The following is a 19,846-nucleotide window of genomic DNA, read 5'->3' on the forward strand; positions in this document are numbered from 1 at the left end:
TGTACATCAATATTTCCCAATCTATCACCATTTAAATGCTATTCCTCCATTCTGTTTTTCCTACCAAAGTGGATATCTTTATGCTTATCCACGTTATACATACTTATAGAAGCTTTTACAGTCTGCTTCTATGTTCCTTGCAAGTTTACTCTCAGACTCTCTTTTTCCCCTCTTAATCAATCTCTTGGTCCTCCTTTGCTGAATTCTAAACTGCTCCCAATCCTCAGACTTGCTACTTTTTCTAGCAAATTTATATGACTCCTCTTTGGACCTAATTCTACCCTTAATTTCTTTTGTTAGCTATGCTTGGGCCGCTTTTTCTGTTGTTTTATGCCAAAAAGGAATGTATAACTGTTGCAATGCATACATTTGTTCCTTAAACGTTAGCCATTACTTCTTCACCATCATGTTTTTAATGAAGCTCCCCAATCTATCTTAGCCAACTCATGCCTCATGCCTTTGTAGTTTCCATTGTTAAGATTTAGGACCCTAGTTTTTGATTGGACTGCTTCACTTTCCATCCTAATGAAAAATTCTATCATGTTATGGTCACTGTTCCCACACAACGAGATTATTAATTTAACCCTTCTCATTGCACAATAACAAATCCAGGATAGCCTGTTCCATAGTCAGCTCCACGACATACTGGTCTAAAAAAACCATCTCGCACACACTCCAGGAATTCATTTGGTTTGCCCAGTCTATACGTAGATTAAAGTCACCTGTGATTACTGTTTAATTACCTGTTTAATGCCGTCCCCCACCTTATCACTATTGTTGGAGGCCTATAGACAACTCCCACTAACGTTTTCCGCCCCTTGTTGCTTCTTAGCTCCACCCAGACTGACTCTACGTCTAGATTTTCTGAGCCTATGTCCTCTCTCACTATCGCAATGATTTCATCCTTAACTAACAGCACCACGCCACCTCCTTTTCCTGTTTGCCTGTTTGTCCTAAATATTGAGTACCCTTGGATATTCAGTTCCCAGCCTTGGTCATGCTGCAGCCATGTCTCCATAATCGCAATCATATCATACCCGTTTACATCTATTTGCGCTGTTAATTTGTCTACCTTATTGCGAATGCTCTGTGTATTCAGATACAGTGCCTTTAAGCTTGTCTTTTTAACATTTTTACACATTTTCTGTCCAATGGCCTTATTTGCTGCTAGCCCTCATTTCCTCTGCCCTCCACTTATGCTTTCTACTTTTCTGTCTTTCATTCCTATCTTTCTTTCCCTCTCTTGTGTCTCCCCACTCAGGTTCCCATCCTCCTGCCAATCTAGTTTAAACCCTCCCCCACTGTACTAGTGAATACCCCTGCCAGAATATTGGTGCCGGTCCTGCTGGGGCGCAACTCGTCCAGCTTGTACAGGTCCCATCTTCCCCAGAATCGGTCCCAATGCCTCAGGAATCTCAATCCCTCCCTCCTACACCATCTCTCCAACCACCAATTCATCCAGTCTATTCTCCTATTCTTGATCTCGCTAGCACGTGACACTGGGAGTAACCCTGAGATTACTATCTCGGAGGCCCTGTTTTTAAATTTATTTCCTAGCTCTCTGCATTCTGCTTTCAAGACCTCATCTCTCTTTTTACCTATGTCATTGGTACCAATATGGACCATAACCTCTGGCTGTTCACCCTCCCCTTCAAAATGTCCTGCAGCTGCTCAGTGACATCCTGACCCTGACACCAGGGGAGGCAACATGCCATTCTGGTGTCACATCTGCAGCTGCAGAAACATCTATGTGTTCCCCTTACATAGAATCCCCTATCGCTATTGCTTTTCCACTCTTTTAACTCCCACTCTGTGCAGCTGAGCCACTCGAGGTGCCACGGACTTGGCCCTTGCTGTATTCCTTTGAGAAACCATCTCCCCCAGCAGTATCCAAAATGAAAAATCTGTTGGAGAGGGAAATGGACCCAGGGGACTCCTACACTTCCTGCCTAATGCTTTTACTCTGTCTAGCAGTCACCCATTCTCTTTCTGCCTGTGCATTCTTTACCTACGGTGTGAAATAGAGCATCGCTCAATTTTAATCGCTCCATCTTTGGTAGTCGCGTTCAGTTGCCTAGGTCCTAAGCTCTGGAATTCTCTCCCCATGCCTCAAACCCTCTACTTTGTTTTCCTCCTTTACGTCATGTCTTGTCCTTCATCCATCCTCATTCTGAGGGTTGATCGCACTATGAACAATCTTTCTCCATTGATTTCTATTCAATGCTGCCCTCGCTGCCTGTCCCATGGAGAGGCCACTCCACATTCTAATATTATCCATCCATGCCATCTTGGGTCTTCCTTTTGCATGTTTTCTAGGTATTTTGCCCGGCATTTACCTCTTTTTCCAAACATTCCTCTCCTGTTCACATCATGAGAAACAAAATATGTGAGCTTCCTTGGCATCACTGCATCAAATGAGTTCGTCTTAACATCAGCTTTCTTGAGCACCCACTTTATACCACACCTTAAAACCTACCTCTTTGACCAAGCTTTTAGTCATCTGGCTAAGGCTGTAATTTTATGCTCGCCCCCCCACCTCCCCCAGGAGGGTTTGACATGCAGGAGGGCATAAAATCAGGTGCCATCATGGTGGCACCCTGCCCATTGCCTACACACCGTCACTGGGATTTTACCTCTCGCGGGGGAGCTGTCAAGTGACCTGTGGGCCAATTGAGACCCCTAAGTGGCCAATTAAGGGTCTTTCTCCCACTGCCACTGGAATTTTATCATGGCAGCAAATGCCAGAACCGAGCGTCTGGCGGCCTTGTAACTGGCTAGGGATGAGAGTACTTGTTGTTCAGGCAGCCTTTGCCCAGCGGCAGCCACTGCTATAAGATAGGTCCCCTATCCCTCGTATTACCCACACCACCCCGAACAACCTAGTCCCTCCCCACCCTCCTTGATGGTATCTGTCAGCCTGGCCCGAGTAAAGTCCAGATCCATGACATCTCTTCTTTGTGGACTACCTGTGGTGGTCACCGTTCCTGAGAGTGCTGCTGGGATGAGAAAAATGTCAACCATTTGATTGGCTGGCAGCTCTCGGAAATGGGACTTCTTCCCCGATGTAGGTGGAAAGCTTGCGTTGAGTTAATTAACAGCCCGACGCTGTTAAATCACTGTGGAGCTTTTCGGCCAAGCAGAGGCTTTTCAGTCGGGTGTGCAGTGTCACTAACTCAGTGTAAAATTCTGGCCCTATTATCTGTTTATGTGGCTCCATGTCATATTTTGTTTTATAATGTTCCTGTGACGTGCCGGGGCAGGTTTAATTCCATTAAAGGCTGTAGCTGTTGTTGTTGAACATTCTTCCGTATCACTTAAAATCCTGGATATCTAAGTGAGGTCTTGCCTCAGCCATTTCTTCCCAGATGTAAATATTTCTCAGTTTAATTCTACAGCCTGGAAATTGCTGGGTTAAGTCCAGGACTTAACTGAGGATCACTTGACGAGGGTTTTTAAACAGTAGTAAAGCCCTTGATTTACAGTTTCCTGGAATTGCACTAAACCTTGCCTTTTAACATCCATACACTGGGAAATAAAAAGATGAAACATCAATAAAAGGACCATCCACTCCGCACTGCAATAAAGAGTCATTTAAAAGACTACAATAATGCAAGGGAGTCTGGAGCTTCTGTTTATTAAGCAATATTGCTGAGACAGAGAAAAGCCTGGTTTGCTGACCAGGTGATGCCAGAAGAAGAATAGAATGTATAGGATTGATGCCTCCACCGACTCCCAATGCATAAGCAGCAGATTTTGGAGAATATAGCTAGAAGTGTAAATGCTGCGTCCAAAACCTAGAAACAGACAACATATTAGGAAAATAGATACGAGGCCTAAAGAAACTTGCTGTATATAGGAAGCATCTCCCATTTCTGCTCATTTTTAAATTCTTAGCGCTGGGAGAGGATAAACAGCAAGAGAAGTTTGCGAAAATACAATATTGACATAATGAAAGGACAGAGAATGCTTTGCTTGAATGGGGACTCAGAGGGTACAATATAATTAGAAGAAAGGAGTGTGTATGGAAAACTGTATGCACAGCAACAATTATTAATAGGCTTCACTCCAGCAATATATATCTCCCGTCTATAACATGCAATATGCCACCAAAGTTGTACAGCTGGGTGTCATTGCCACTGCTTTATGAGCTTTAATACTCCTGAACAATTTTTTAACTTGCAGGACAAGGTAACTGCAAGGAACTGGCCCAATTTGGAATTAGGCTGGAACAACTGAAACCTTAGTCCTCTTTCATGGATGCCACATTGGAAATCATAGACTGGTCAATGGTTACTGCCTCTGCTAATTACCAAGGGGTTCAGATTGCACACTGTTTGCTTACGGACAGAAATCATTCTTTGAGAACTGATTTTGTCACATGTTCATGAAAATCACATTTCAAGATCAAGGAGGAAGCTTACTATCTGGGTCCACATAGTAATGGATGAAATTCAGTCTGCACTGCCATCTGCAATGGATCATGCACTCACTCCTGCATCATCTGCATTAGAGATATTGGCAGAGATCGTAGGCAGGGTGGGGGTATTTCTCCTGAATACTACAGAGACCTTGTGCTCCAAAGCTCCAGGTGCCTTTTGGCTGGTTTGACCAGCAGTGGAGACTTGAGAAATTTTAAGGTGGGGATCCTAAGGCCTCAGAGCTGCCCAAAGTTCTGCCTTGTACAGATCACCAGACATGTTGAGGACATAGCCATCAGCAGTGAGATGCCTCCAGAAGCCAGGGATGAAGCAACTTTCTCTCAAACCACCATCTCTGGCTAATCAACTATCTCTACCCAAGTAGTAAACAAAGTGCAGCCACAGTGCTAAATTTGGCTGAGTCAGGGAATAAAATAACCAGAGAGCTATCATTAAACCCTGTAGATGATCATCATGTTTACTCTTTTCATAGTCAAAGAAATAAAAAGTTAATTTCTGGCATCACACACTGCATTGGTACAAAACACACTAACCATGGTCACATATGGCATTTGAGAAACTGTGCAGGAATTTGTGGGTGCAAGTTTTGAGAAGGTTATTTGTCCAAATTGATTGCAGCTTTAAGAAATGGCATAGCTCTGGCACTTATTGGATGGTATCTTGGTTTATAGCCAGGTATACCAATCCTCCTAAGCACATGGGTGATTGAACAGTTAATTGCTCATTGTCATTTTCACCCTCTTGCTTTGCCATGATTTTGCGATCCTATTTTATGGGCTCCATGTTAAGGTAAAGTTATGGAAGATGCAGCAGACACATTGGCCTGGGTTTTTTGTGCCCGCCAGCGTCGGGCGTGTTCAGTGGCGTGAGTGGACAAAATGGCACAATCAGTTTCACGATGGCGTGAAACCATTTCGCGATAGTCCGCTCAGCTCGCCAATGACGGGCCGCATTTCCCGCCATCGGGTGTTGGGAACCTCACTGTAATACATCACCGTATCATGATTAGGCCAGCCTACTGGAATCATCCCCCTGCTGGATCATCCGCCCACGTCAGCAAGAAAACATGCTGACATGTTTCACAACAGCGCATAAGTGACATGGACTCAGAGGGCTGCATTTCATTCGGGATTTCAAGATTTCTTTGCCTACCTGGCTTCAGTCAGCACTCGCACATCAGCGCCAGGCTTCACAGACAGCACCACATCACTTTTAGTGGGGCTCATGGTTGTCTCTACCTACCAGATCAGCCATATGTAGGTGGCTTTTCAATGGCTGCAGAGCTAGGGCTTGCTTGGAGAAGGGAGAGAAGTGGTCTCAGGCAAGGGAACAGGCTGCAGGATGAGAGCTGTACTGGAGAAGGAGGGTAACCCAGGTTGTGTGTGAGGGGAACATGTTGATCTGTGCATGTGGCCTCAAGATGGTGATGCCTGAGGAGGCAGTCTCCAGAGTAGATGAGGCCAGATGTACACGTGAGGGTATGTGTGCGAGGATAGGTGGTGCTGTCCCTTGAGCTGGCAGTGAGTGAGATGCCAGTGAATGTGTGATGGGCTTGAGTGTGAGTTTGGAGTGATGAGATGGTTGCCATACCCTGGCTGCATGGATGAGATCATTCATCCTCTATCTGCATTGTATGGCCAACCTCTTCTGTGCAGCATTGGCACTGATCACTGCTGCAGTTGCCTACCAAGCCATAGTGGTAATGTTGCTGAGCCTTCTGCGGCCATTGTGGGGTTAGAGGACATCACAGTGGGCCTCCACGGCGTCCAAAGGGTGCTGGAGGGCTGCAAATCCTTCTCTTGCCTTTCGGGGCAATGTCCTCTTTGCTGCAGTCCTGGGCTGGAAGCACTGAGCGCGGCTGTACTTTAAACGTGTTCCCTGGCATGATGAAGTGACGTGGCAGGCGAATCGGAGCCCGCCCGCCATGGAAATGGTGTGTTTCCCAGGAGCGCACAAATAACGTGGCGGGTTTGGGATGATACGTCGTGAAAACGCACCATCATGGCCAGCGGGTAAAATGTCATTTTACCCACCCACTACTGCATTTCTGGGACAATTCTGACAATTATTTCTGAGACCATTGTGGGAGAGTTTATTGTGCGGTTTCTAACAACCATTTGATCCAAGCATTGCTTCAAGATTCCAAAGGATTCAAAAGTCATTCTAGGTGTTGCAAGAGCATTTAATCCATTTATCACAAGACTGTCATAAGCTAAGGCTGCAGAGGGTACCATGGATTGTTAGACTCATTCTTCTACTTATCCTCCAAATAAAAGTGGCATAGATGATTGGCTTAAAATGGGAAACTTGGTAGAGCTCTCTATGAAACTAGCATTATTCTCTGCTATTAGGCTGGTTCCTGTAGAGACTGTTGTCATGTCCCTAAGACATGAAAGAAATCATGAACTGTTTAAATTAAACCTTACCTTTTTGCTTATTTAAAAAGTGGATCTTTCTGAACCAAAAGATGGCCACATGATTCACAACTTGCCTACAGTTTCTGGAATTTCCAACAGCGGTTACAGGACAAAAGTGAAAGCCTCATCCTTGTGGAATCTCGCACCTCTCGTTGTGAGGGCACATTACAATCAATGAAACCAGGGACCAGTAGAAATTCTGTCTCCCCAACCTGGTCCTATAACAAAGGGAGCATCATCAAAACTCATTATACATGTGGAGGTGTTAAAAGCCACCATCTATCTCTTAAGGTGAATATGGATTTTGACCAGAGGCATAGAAACTGCTTGTTAGCCTGCAACTGACTCATTAATGGGCAACATTACATGACCTAAGCTTCTGGCCTTTGGAAAGTTTTAGTATTACATTTCTAGACTTGCAACTCAGTCTGTTTTTAAACTCCAGCCTGCAAATATCTAATAAAATAAATATTTTAAATAAATATAATACTCCACACTGACCAACAGCCTGTATCAAGTCTGAGTCTCCTCATAGTCTGTTTTCTGTGGAAGATTCCTGCCATCGCTTTCTAAGCAGACCAAGTTCCTGTATATCAACCTCATCTCTGGGTGTCACTGACAACTTTAAAGGAATTCTGAAAATCTTAGTTGAACCCACCTGAATGACAGCTCCTCCATGAAGAAACCCTCACTGGACTCTGACTTTCTCAACTCTGGCAATCACATGAATTGATATCCGTATCTGCGATGCTTTTTCTCTTAAGTTATTCATAGTTTTAAAAATTCCGGTTTCGTATCTATCATTGTGTGCTTGTGCGTGTGCAGGAAGTTGCAACCTTTCCCTGGGTTTGGATGAATGAATAAGCCATATTTCCAATTTAACCCTAAGGAAAGTTTGCTGTGAGTCACTTTTAAAATTGACCTCACAAACAGAGGTTTGGGAAAACATGCCACAGCCTGTTTCAAAAAATTAAAACACCTCTGCTTGTGGACAAACACTGAGAAAAATAAAGGTGTTCAGTTTTGCCTCTCTCCCCTATCCAAGACACTGTGCTATTATGTAAATACAGCATGGGGTTATTGGTCACATCAAGAAACTGACAGGGAATGTGTTTTCTGTAGTTTTGAGTATTAGCTGCCTACCAAGTAATGTTTAGTTCAGTTGCTTTTAGTTTGTTTGTTACAGTAAAAGTCTTAAATCTCCTGCACAGATACAATGGGCTGAATGGCCTCTCTGCAGCGTAACTTTTCTATGATTCTATGGTTGAAATCTTGTGCTTCTTTTAAGGCAGTCACTGGGAATTCAAATACCTTTTTATAGGATAACAGTCTCTATGGAGATAGTCATACTACAGACAGTGATCTTTAGTGTACTAACTACTGACATAGATTAAAGTCTGTACTAACTAGTCACATACTGTATAGACTGAACTGTATTGGCTACTGTTATATAGACTGTGAACTGAACTGGCTCTTCATATATATATATATATATATATATAGACTGTCAACTGAACTAGCTCTTGCTCCTATTTATTATGTTCTGAATATACTGCTTACTGAATTACTGTGAGCCTAAGTTTTTTCTTATTCATTTGTGGGATTTGAGCGCCAGCAGTTATTGTTCATTAATTGCCCTCAAGATCCTGAATGCACTGCATACTCACAAACGGACTTCAATCTTGAATGTACTACTGACATACAAACCGCAAACCTGAGTATGCTGCCTGTTCACACAAAGACTGAGGTACGTATGTATTATTGACTAATACACAGAACTTAATCTGGGTATGTTAACAACAATACAGATCTCACCCTGTGCGAATTACCCACTCACACATGCATGTTTCCCATTTAACTATTCAGATATACAACAATGCAACATATCCCATCCACCATTATTACATGACATGAGCAACTGCTCAATATTTAGAGAATTCATGCTTGAGACTTCAGCAAGTCTAATATTTGGGCTCAGAACTAGGGAACAGAGGAACACGGGGCAAGGCCCTTTACCAAATTTCTTCTTGGAACTTATCTTCAGTTTTGAGGGCTCTGACTCTTCCTGAAGTACAATTGCACAGGTACAGGCTATCCTCTGGTATCTCACCCAAATGTCTATCCTTCATGTCACAGCCTGGATGTGAATATCAACAAACTGGTTAGAGAGAGCCTCACAACCAACCTGAACATTAGATCATAAGTGGACTCTGCAGGAGGACTGACTGGACAGTGCTCAAGTGCTGCAATTTGAATTAATCCACCCCCTCCCTTGGACAATATCTGAACACAACTAAGATTAATTAGCATCCTTACCCCTACCTTGGGGGAGATCACTTGTTGGCACAGATCAGAAGTCAAGCCTGCAACCAGGTCCATGTGAATTAGTTATGTAGTCAGCTGTGTTTTTACCTACTAGGTTGCTTAAGCCTTTTGAGCAAATCCTATGAATAGAAGTTTATTTGAAGCGAATTAGATATATCAATTCTATTAGGAAGGTGGTTTTTAATCATACAGTCAATATTTTAAAGAACATTGAGATTCCAGGCTGAGATGTGCTCACTAAAGGTTTAATATTGTATTCTGTGCTCTGTCTCTCTCTCTGTCTCTGAGAGAGAGTAATAAATCCCAGCATGGTTGACGGCAAAGCCTTTGAAATGATCAGCCACTCCAAACTATGTAATGAAAGGGGGAATGCAGTTTTTGGATTTCCAGACGGATATTGCTAATCAAACCCCTCTCCACAACTCATCTCAGCTGAACAGCAGTAAGGATGTTCCATTTGGCCTCTCTCCAATTCCCATCTTTAACAAGCAATGGCAGGATCAGGATTTACTATGATAGTCAAATAAGTGTACCTTCATTTATTGTTTAGGTTAACACTTAATGAAGCAGTACAGGATGGTTAGTATATTTGAGTGTATCTACCAATGAGAGTTGCCATGTTTGGGAAAGAAGAGAGTATGAAGGATAGCACAATGAACACAAGAAAGTATAAAGTGCAGAAAAAACTTCTCATCCTATTGAAGGTCCATAGATGAATTCCATCATGGCCTTACATACCACCACCTAGTAATCCTCTACTTGAAGGAATACTAAGGTTGTATTTCCTCTACCACCCCTGAAAAGAATCAGAAAGTGCCATTAAATACCTTTCTAAATATGACTGCCCTTCTCAATGGCAAAGATGTGCAATTTTGGTTATCCTACTCATTAAAAGAATATTGGTACATTAGTAATTTACATCAATCCAAACACATTTAAAAACTATCCATTGAACACAAACCATTGGCCATCTTTGGCAGTTTGTTCTCCATGTCCTGTAGCCTGTAGGGAAAAGGTATTTTTTCCACATTTCTAAGCTTACAATTTTATTCTTGTGTCCATTAGTTCAACTTAAACAGATTTTGTACTTTCAATATTATGATCAATATGGCAAACAGCATGTGCTTCCCAGGCTGGAAATGGACCACCAACCATATTCATTCAGATGCCCAGAGCATAAGAACATAAGAAAATAGGAGCAAGGGTAGGCCATTAGGCTCCTTGGTGCACAACAAAAGTATTCAAAAACCTTATAATAAAGCAAGGCACTTACATTGGTTGCAGGGCACTTTTGTGAAATTGGTCTGTTCCAGGATGTGACTAACCATGTGATAAACCCACCATCAAACCATGGCATGAAATATCAGCAGTGGGTACTACAGGAGCTTCACTTAAAGGAGCTCACACCTTCCATTTGCCCTGTTATCTGCATTTCACTGGATCACTTTATCCCGGGTACCATTTTATCACTCGCTTTCTATCTCTGGCACAACTGTATCACTCTCTCTCTCTCTCCAGTACCACTGTATCACTTCCCTCACATGCTCTCTTTCCAATACCACTGTATCACACACACTCACTCTCTTTCTATTTCCGGTATAATTGCATCACTTCTCTTTCTCTCTGGTGCAACTGTATCACTCTCTCTCTATCTCTGGTATCAATGTCACGCATACTATGATTCAACTACTCAGTGAACATTAGTTAATTTATTATTCCTCTGCTCAGACAGTAATGTCCTGGTTGCGTTCACTTGTGAAAAATATTGGAGGAATGAAGGGTGGCAGAGGATGAAACTTGGGAATTTTTTCAGGCACTGCACAAAAGAACTAGGATCTGGAAATAGGCTGTGGCAACACATGGATTAAGCCTGGGAATATCTTGTTGTGTCTTGAAAGGTGATATGTAAATGAAAGTCTGTCTGTATTCCAGGAGTCACTAGATTATTCTGTTTCTATTCCTGATGTTTTCATACCCTACCATGTCCATCGCGGGTGTCTCCTGATAACATAGCCTCTATCCCAGATGGATGAGTCTCTAAAACACTTGTTTTCAGTATTGCATTTCCTTTTTCTGCAGGTACTGTTCTGTTTTGCTCTCCTGTTTTGTGGAGTGGTACAGATGATGTATTGGAGGTCTACTTATAAGCAGCTGGTGAGTCACATTCCAAACTTGGACTTAATTACATTTATTCATCTTAATATAGCTTGTAACATATGGGAAAAGTGACAGATTATATACAATGTATATGTTGTAGTTAGTTACAGAGAACAGGTATCACTGGGAGGTGTGATACTTCTATTAAGTGGCAGCACAGTTTCGTTAACCATCAATGCCCTTCATTTGGCCATGGTCAGCAATAATTTAGAAAAGACACTCAGATGGGATTTTGGAGAAGCAAAACTGCTACCCTAGACCAGTGAAAACTGCTCTTCGGCCCTTGATACAATAGAGATGAAGTTTTACTTGGGGGAATTTTAACTCCAAAGATTGGGTGGGTTTCAATTGGATGGGAAGTAAAAATGTAAAAAAAATCTCAAACACAAGAATCGGAACATCAAGATGTAGAATCAATTTGGGTGAAACCAAGAAACAGCAAGGAGTAGCAAACATTGGTGGGAGTTGTTTATAGGCCACAAAACAGTAGTGGTAGTGTAGGGAAGTCAGGAAATTAGAGCTGCATGTAACAAGGGTAATACAGTAATCATGGGGGATTTCAATCTACATATGGACTGGGTAAATCTAACCAGCACTAATGCTGTGGAGGACGAATTCCTGGAATGTATACGAGATAGTTTTCTAGAACAGTATATTGAAGAACCAACTAGAGAACGGTTCATTTTAGATCTAGTATTTTGCAATGAGAAAGGGCTAATTAATAATCTTGTTGTAAAGGAACCTCTAGGGAAGAGTGACCATAATATGATAGAATTTTACATTAAGTTTGAAAGTGATGTAGTTCAATCCAAAGCTAGGGTCTTAAATCTAAACAAAGGAGACAACAAGGTATGAGGGGCAAGTTGACTGTTGGTGGATTGGGAAATTGTATTAAAAAGTATGAAGGTAGATAGACAATGACTAGCATTTAAAGAACTATTACATGGATTACAACAAAGTTACACTCCTTTGAGGCAAAAAACCCAACAGGAAAACTGATCCAACCATGGCTAACAAGATAAACTAAATATTGTATTAGATCAAAGAGATAGGCTTATAAAGTTGCCAAAAAAAAGTATTAAGTCTGAGGATTGGGAGCATTTTAGTATCCAGCAAAGGAGGACCAAGAAATAAAAAGGGAAAATAGAATACTAAAGTAATCTAACGAGTAACATAGAAATGGACCATATAAGCCTCTATAGGTACCTAAAAAGGAAAAGATTAGCAGCGTTAAATGTGGGCCCATTACAGGCAGAGACAGGAGAATTCATGATGGGGAATAAAGAAATGGCAAAGAAATGAAACAACTATTTTTTGCCTGTCTTCACGGTGGAAGATACAAAAAACCTTCCAGAAATATTAGAGACCCACGGGACTAACAAGACTGCAGAACTGAAAGAAATTAGTATTAGTAAAAGTGTAGGACTGGAGAAATTAATGAAAGTTGGTAAACCTCCTGGACCTGATGACCTACATTCTAGAATGTTAAAAGAGTTGGCTGTAGAGATAGTGGATGCATTGGTGGTCATCTTCCAAAATTCTATAGCTTTGGAAACAGTTCTTGCAGATTGGAAGGTAACAAATGTAGCCCCACTATTTAAGAAAAGAGGGAGAAAGAAAATGGGGAGCTAGAGGCCTGTTAGCCTGTAGGGAAAATGCTAGTCTATTATAAAGGATGCGATTACTGGACAGTTAGAAAATAATGGTAGAAATGGGCAGAGTCATGGATTTATGAAAGGGAAATCATGTATGATAAACTTGTTGGAGTGTTTTGAGGATATAATTGGCAGAATGTGTAAGCGGAACTAGTGGCCGTGGTATACTTGGATTTTCAGAAGATTTTCGATAAGGTGCCACGCAAGGGGTTAGTACATTAGAGCACATGGGATTGTGGATAATATACTGGCATGGATTGAGAATTGGTTAATGGACAGAAAACAGATTAGGAATAAATGGATCATTCTCAGGTTGGCAGGCCGTAACTAGTGGGGTACCCAAGGATCAGTGCTTGGGCCCCAGCTGTTCACAATCCTGATCAATGATTTTGATGTCCAGGTATAATATTTCGAAGTTGATACAAGATGATATAAAACATGGTGGGAATGTGAATTGTGAGGAGGAAGCAAAGAGCCTTCAAGGAGATTTAGACAGGCTAAGTGAGTAGGCAAGAACATGGCAGATGGCATATAATGTGAAAAAATGTGAAGTTATCCACTTTGGTAGGAAAAACAGAAATGCAGAGTCATTTTTAAATGGCAAGAGGTTGGGAAGTGTTGATGTCCAAAGGGACCTGGGAGTCTTGTTCATGAATCACTGAAAGCTAGCATGTATGTGCAACAAGCAGTTAGGAAGGCAAATGATATGTTGGTCATTATTGAAAGAGGATTTGAGTACAGGAGTAAAGATATCTTGTTGAAATTGTATAGAGCCTTGGTGAGACCGCACCTGGAGTATTGCATACAGCTTTGGTCTCCTTACCTAAGGAAGGATTTACTTGCCATAGAGGGAATGCAACTAAGGTTCACCAGACTAATCCTTGGGATGGCGGGATTGTCCTATGAGGAGAGATTGAGGAGGTCTCTATTTTCTAGAGTTTAGAAGAACGAGAGGCAATCTCATTGAAACATACAAAATTCTTACAGGGCTCGACAGGAAGGATGTTCCCCTGGCTGGAGGCATCTAGAACCAGGGAACACAGTCTCAGAATAAGAGTTATGGCATTTAGGACTGAGATGAGGAAGAATTTCTTCACCACAGAGGGTGGTGAATCTTTAGAATTCTCTGCCCCAGAGGGCTGTGGAGGCTCAGTCATTGAGTATGTTCAAGACAGAGCTCGACAGTTTTCGAGATGGTAAAGACATGCAGGGATGTGGGATGGTGCGGGGAAATGGTGTTGAAGCAGAAGATCAGCCATGATCTTGTTAAATAGTGGAGCAGGCTCGAGGGGTCAAATGGCCTACTCCTGCTCCTACTTCCTATGTTCCACCTCCAAATGCTCCCATTTCCAGTTTTAATGGAGGAAGGACAAGCACAGGCTACCAACATGCTGGGTCCTCGTTTAAATATTTTAATGAGGCTTCGTTCCTCAGATTTTTTTTCTCTGTTTTAGCTTTAACTCTGGGCCAAACAGGTTTCCCAGACTTTGGAAAACCTGGCAGCTGAAGGGAGGTGACTGCCGCATGGAATGGATAAATGCATTTCCTGCACTGCTTGTGGGCCACGAAGAGCAGGGGTACTTCATCCTGATTCCTGAAACAAAGCTGTTAATCTACCCAGCAATAGTACCCCCACTCCAATCCCCATGATCTGATCCTTCGCAGCCCGTGATCTCATCCCAGCCTTAATTGCCTTAATCCCCCTCCCCCGACCAACATGTTCTCCTGGGACCCCCCCATTATCCTCTTTCCTCCTCCCCCATTCTGTATGGCTATCTGGGATCTCCTTTCTTCCCTGACCTCTCTGCACCCCCATGATCTTCTCCATCATGACCCCCACTCTCTCTCTCTCGAGGCCTCACCCATTGATGTCCCCTCTCCTCCACTCACCTACCTGTCTGACAGCCACAGAGCTTCTCAATTTGGATGGCTGCAGCCAGGAAATGGAATCCAAAAATGGTAATGATGTTCTGCTGCTCAATTTACGGGACCAGGGAAAAACATGCAGTCCTGGGTTTCCTGACCTGGCAGAAAGGGTAAATAGTGACTTAGGATAGGGGCTTTAAACTGGTGGAACACGCCCACCCCTCCTGTCCCGCACGCTGTCTTTTAAGAAATGGAATGGCCTAACAGGAGCACACAGAACAGTTAAATTAAGGAAGGACATAAATGGCTAGGGAACAAATAGGCCAAAATTTTCACCTCAGCAGGGGCAGGCGGGGACGGTTGGGAAGCCGACCGCTGCCCATGATTTCACACTGGCAGACCAATTAAGGCCCACCCAGCATGAAATGTGTGCTGCAGCACTCAGCGCTGTCTGTGTGGGGGGAGCGGGGGAGGAGGGTGAGTGTGCAAGTTCGTGCACGTGCGCAGGTGCACACAGGAAAAGCTCCCTGACACACACAGCTGCCTCAGGGAGATGAAGATATAAAAAATTAAAAGTAAGGCATTTTAAAGATATTAAAAAACATGTCCCCTCATGTGACTCATGAGCAAGGACATGTTAGAAGTTAGTATGAAAATTTTTTTTAAATGATGGATCAAAACCTCATTCCACCTGTGGATGAGGTTTCGCAAAAAATGCAAGGGCTGCTTGGCCTTTTCGCATGCCCACCAACTGTAAGGTTGGATGGGCAGCGATAATTTAATGAAATTACGTTGTTAATGGCCTTAAAGGCCTTTTAATTGTCGGCAGGTGCGCTGCCAACTCCTGCACGCGCCTAACAACCGAAATGTCATGTGAATGTGTGATGATATCAGGACACTCGCCTGATGTCATTGCGCGTCATTTTACGTTCGTCTGCATAGGGCGCGCGCCCGCCCAATGAGGGAAAATTCTGCCCATAAGAGTTGTAGAACAGAAGTGTAAAAATAGAGTTAAAAATAAAATGAGAGAGACTGTTATTAAAAATGAGGTAAAATGTCTGTACAGCAATGCACATAATACCCATAATAAAACAGAGGCACTGGCAGCAACCATCGGTTGCAAGGAACCAGATATTGTTCAGATTACTGCAACATGGCTCCAGAAAAATCAGGACTGGGAACTAAACATTGCAGGGTGTCTTGATAATAGTTGATTGTGGTTGTGGACTCCAGTATTAGATACCACACTGTACTCTGTGCTATATACAGGGCCACCTGACCTGGGGGTTGAAGGTCAGATAGCACATGTTGGATCGTGTCTTGATAGAGTTCAAACATTGCAGATAAGTCTTCATGTTAGGAAAATGTGTTATTAATAAAATTAGCTCAGATACAATGTCAACGGTCTGTGTGCATCATTAAAAAAAAACGACACAGGGTTAAACATATTTCGAAAAGGTTAAAGGAGAGGAAGGTGAGATGGGATAGCTGACCTTAATAGGCGCAACATAATGATAGTACAGAAAAGTGACAAAACCATCAGTAAGACAGAAATAGAATTTATGTGGACAGGCAAAAAAGATAAGAAAAATAATTAGGGAAATGAGTGTAAACAAAACAGCATAATAATCATGAGGGATTTTAACTACTCCAAACTTAATTGAATCGAAGAAGTAGGTAAAGGGGGTAGGGAATGGACTCCCTACATTAGGTGTTCACAAACTGTGGGATGCGACCCTCAATGGGCTTACAGAGGTCACATCTGGGGTCGCAAGTCGCCCCTCTTCCAAGATAACAATGGTGACTGTGGAGGGGAGACTGCCCAGTCTGGACAGACGGGACAGCCTTGGACCCAGTAAATCAATGTCACTAAGCAGCAAGGGGTAAGCAGTGAACCCAAAGAGCCCTTGAACATCAGAAACCACTTTCAGCAGTGAGTTCAACAGTGCTGAAATGTTTGCATGCCATCTTGGCACAGGCAGTAACAGGCAAGTGTAACTCAGTCACTGGCTTATTGCGGGAAAAACCGGGAGGCTGAGCCGATAAAGCTAGAGGTGGCTTCAAACTCTACTGTGTTTCTACTCCTGTCTGCCTGTTGTACAGGCTCCTTACCCCAGGATACTGACTGTGCTTTGCGAGCACCGACAACGAGACCAAAAGTGGGGAAGGGGCAATGGGGCTGGCAGTGTGTGGGAGAGAGTTAGGAAGAGGGGTGTGTTTGTGCGCGTGCATACGTGCAGAGGAGCTGATTACAATGGGTGTGGACAGTGAGGGAAGAGTCTTCTGTCACCAGGAAATATGAAGAGGTTGGCTGAAACCTCCATGGGTACTTAAAATAACATTTTTACAAATTATTTTAAAAACACATTTCCATATGCAAATTTTAATTATATGCTGAATGTTACTCTGCTACTTTACTACTGCTTTGTTTTTGTTGGCATCTGGAGAGCATTACTTTTCAAGTGTTAAAATGGAGTCACATTGGAAAATAGTTTGAGAAGCACTGCACCATATTGTGCATGGGACTTTAATCTAATAATAGGGAACAAACCAGAGCAGATAAAAGTAGAAAATGTAGAGGAACATTTAAGTAGTAGGGACCATACTGTAAAACTTTGAGATAATAATTGAGAAGGACACAAACAAGTGTCATGCCGCTATGACATGAGAAAGGTCATAAGCATAAATCAAACTTTACCTTTTCTCTTATTTAAAAAGTGGACTTTGCTGAACCAAAAGACGGTTGCTATAGGTCACATGATTCACAATATGGCTACAGTTTCTGGAAATTTCCAGCAGCAGTTGCAGAATAGAGGCTCAACCCTCATTTTTGTAGAATCTCACACCACTCATTGTGAGGACATATTACAATCAATGAAACCAGGGACCAGCAGATGATCTGTCTCTCCAACCTGGTCCTATAACAAAGGGAGAGCCATTGAAACTCATTATACCTGCGGAGACACAGAAAGCCACCATCTATCTCATAAGATGAACAATGGATTTTAACCAGAGGCATAGAAACTACTTATAGCCTGCAGCTGATTCATGAATAGGCAACATCACATAACCTTAGCTACTGGTCTTTGGAAAGTATTAATATTACATTTCTAGACTTGTAACTCAGCCTGCTTTTAAACTCCAGCCTGCAAACATCAAAGCATGACTCCAGGCTGACCAACAGCCTGCATCAAGTCTAAGCCTCCTAAAAACTTGTTTTCACTGGAAGATTCCTGCCATCGCCTGCCGAGCAAATCAAGTCTCTGTATCCAAACCTTATTTTCCTGTGTTACCATCAACTTAAAGGAATTCTGCAACTCCTCCTTCAGCTAGCTGAACCCATCTGAACTGTAGCTCCTCCATGAAGAAACCCTCACCAGTTCCTGAGTTTCTAGACTCTGGCAATCACTTGAACTGATCTTCAAATCTGTGGTGCTTTTTCTTTTAAGTTATTCATTGTTGTCAAAACTCCTCTTTCCAATCCTCTTATTGCGTTGTGCTATGTTTTTAGGAAGTCGCGACTATTCCCCAGGTTTGAATGCAAGAATAAACTATACTTCTGATTTAATCCTAGAGAGAGTTTGCTGCAAGTCACTGAAAATTGACCTCACAAACAGAGCGTTTGGGGAAACATGCCACTGCTTATTTCAAAAAATTAAAACACCCCTGCTTATGGACAGATGGTGAGAAAATAAAGGTGTTCAGTTTTGCCTCTTTCCCTTGTCCATAACACATGACAGAAATCAGGGTAATAGATGGGAGAAAAGCCGGTTTAGAGAGGCTGAGATCAGAACTTTTGGAAAATAAAATGGACAACAAACATTAATGTAGAATGTCAATGTCAAACATCTAAAATTTCCTGTTTTTATTTTTCTGCCTCTATAGGATTTCACTTTTTTATGTTCATTGATAATTTTGTTTCATAATCCCACTTTGCCTTCCTAACTTTTTTTACTGCTTTCCGAATCGCTTCATATTTTCCCTTATTGTGCTCTTCCCTGCTGTCCGTTTACATCGTGTATGCTTTTTTCCCTATCCTCAACTTTTCCCTTGTCTTTATTCATCCATGGTGTTTCATTAGTCTTTAGTTTGCTCTTTGAATGCCACACTTAAAACTATTGTAAAAAAATCTTCATTTTTTTCTCACCTGGATAATTTGGCCTTAATTTGTTGGAAATTTACAAGTATTTGCCATTCTATGGAACTTTCCTAAGCAGTTATCCTCTGACTAGCCTCAGGAAATGCCATTTCCTCACGGAATATACCTGAGCAGTCGCCTTAAAGGACAGTTAAGCACAGCTGTACCTTACCAGCTAAACAACACAGCCGTGGTCCAGATACCAGACTGCCTGCTGCCCATTAGCAACCCCACAGGAGATCAGCTAGTATTAATTAAACACTTGATTAACTATTGGTTGAGCTGCTAAAACAGCAGACATGATTCCGAGACAATAGCAATTAATCTGATGCAGACAGCCCTGGATTTATGTCAGTATAATTCTGAAAGCCTTCACTCAGTATCTATTACGTACGGAGCCTAATGTGAATGTACAGCCTATGGCTCAGGGCCTCATTTAATGAATCCTCTGAGGTCTGTGAGCTATCATTAATAGCTAGAGATTGAATTGAGTTTTGCTTTGTGGAGACTGACGAGATTTCTCAAGCAGACCATCCAATAAAGCTTGTTTAGGAAAGGCACACAGAATAATTTGTGTGGTTTTGCTGCATCTCCAGCTGGATACATCCATTCTGTAAGATATTTACACCATCTAAAAGTAAACTACCCTCCAGAACCTGACCCTATACTGTAGATAAAGTATAGATAAAGGAGCACTAATTTCCCCATAACTGAACTTGATGTATATTCAAGTTCAAAACTAACATCCCAGTGCTGATTACACTTTGTGTGTATCTGCCTGTCTCCCAGCTGAAGTCAAGTGCTGATACTATTGTTACTAACCCTAATACAGGCTCAAGCTTGGAGCAA

At 42.3% G+C, this 19,846-nt stretch overlaps 1 protein-coding gene across 2 annotated transcripts in view; it reads left to right on the forward strand.

Moving 5' to 3' along the window:
• Positions 1 to 19,846, forward strand: part of LOC121283056 (tetraspanin-32-like) — a 72,808-nt gene that overhangs the window by 22,938 nt on the left and 30,024 nt on the right. For both annotated transcript variants that reach the window (XM_041197055.1, XM_041197054.1), the window contains exon 4: positions 11,261 to 11,335. In XM_041197055.1, the coding sequence (XP_041052989.1) occupies positions 11,261 to 11,335 (75 nt within the window). The remainder of the gene's footprint in view (positions 1 to 11,260; positions 11,336 to 19,846) is intronic.

The sequence above is a fragment of the Carcharodon carcharias genome, chromosome 10, assembly GCF_017639515.1.
Source record: "Carcharodon carcharias isolate sCarCar2 chromosome 10, sCarCar2.pri, whole genome shotgun sequence".
Classification (NCBI taxonomy): domain Eukaryota; kingdom Metazoa; phylum Chordata; class Chondrichthyes; order Lamniformes; family Lamnidae; genus Carcharodon; species Carcharodon carcharias.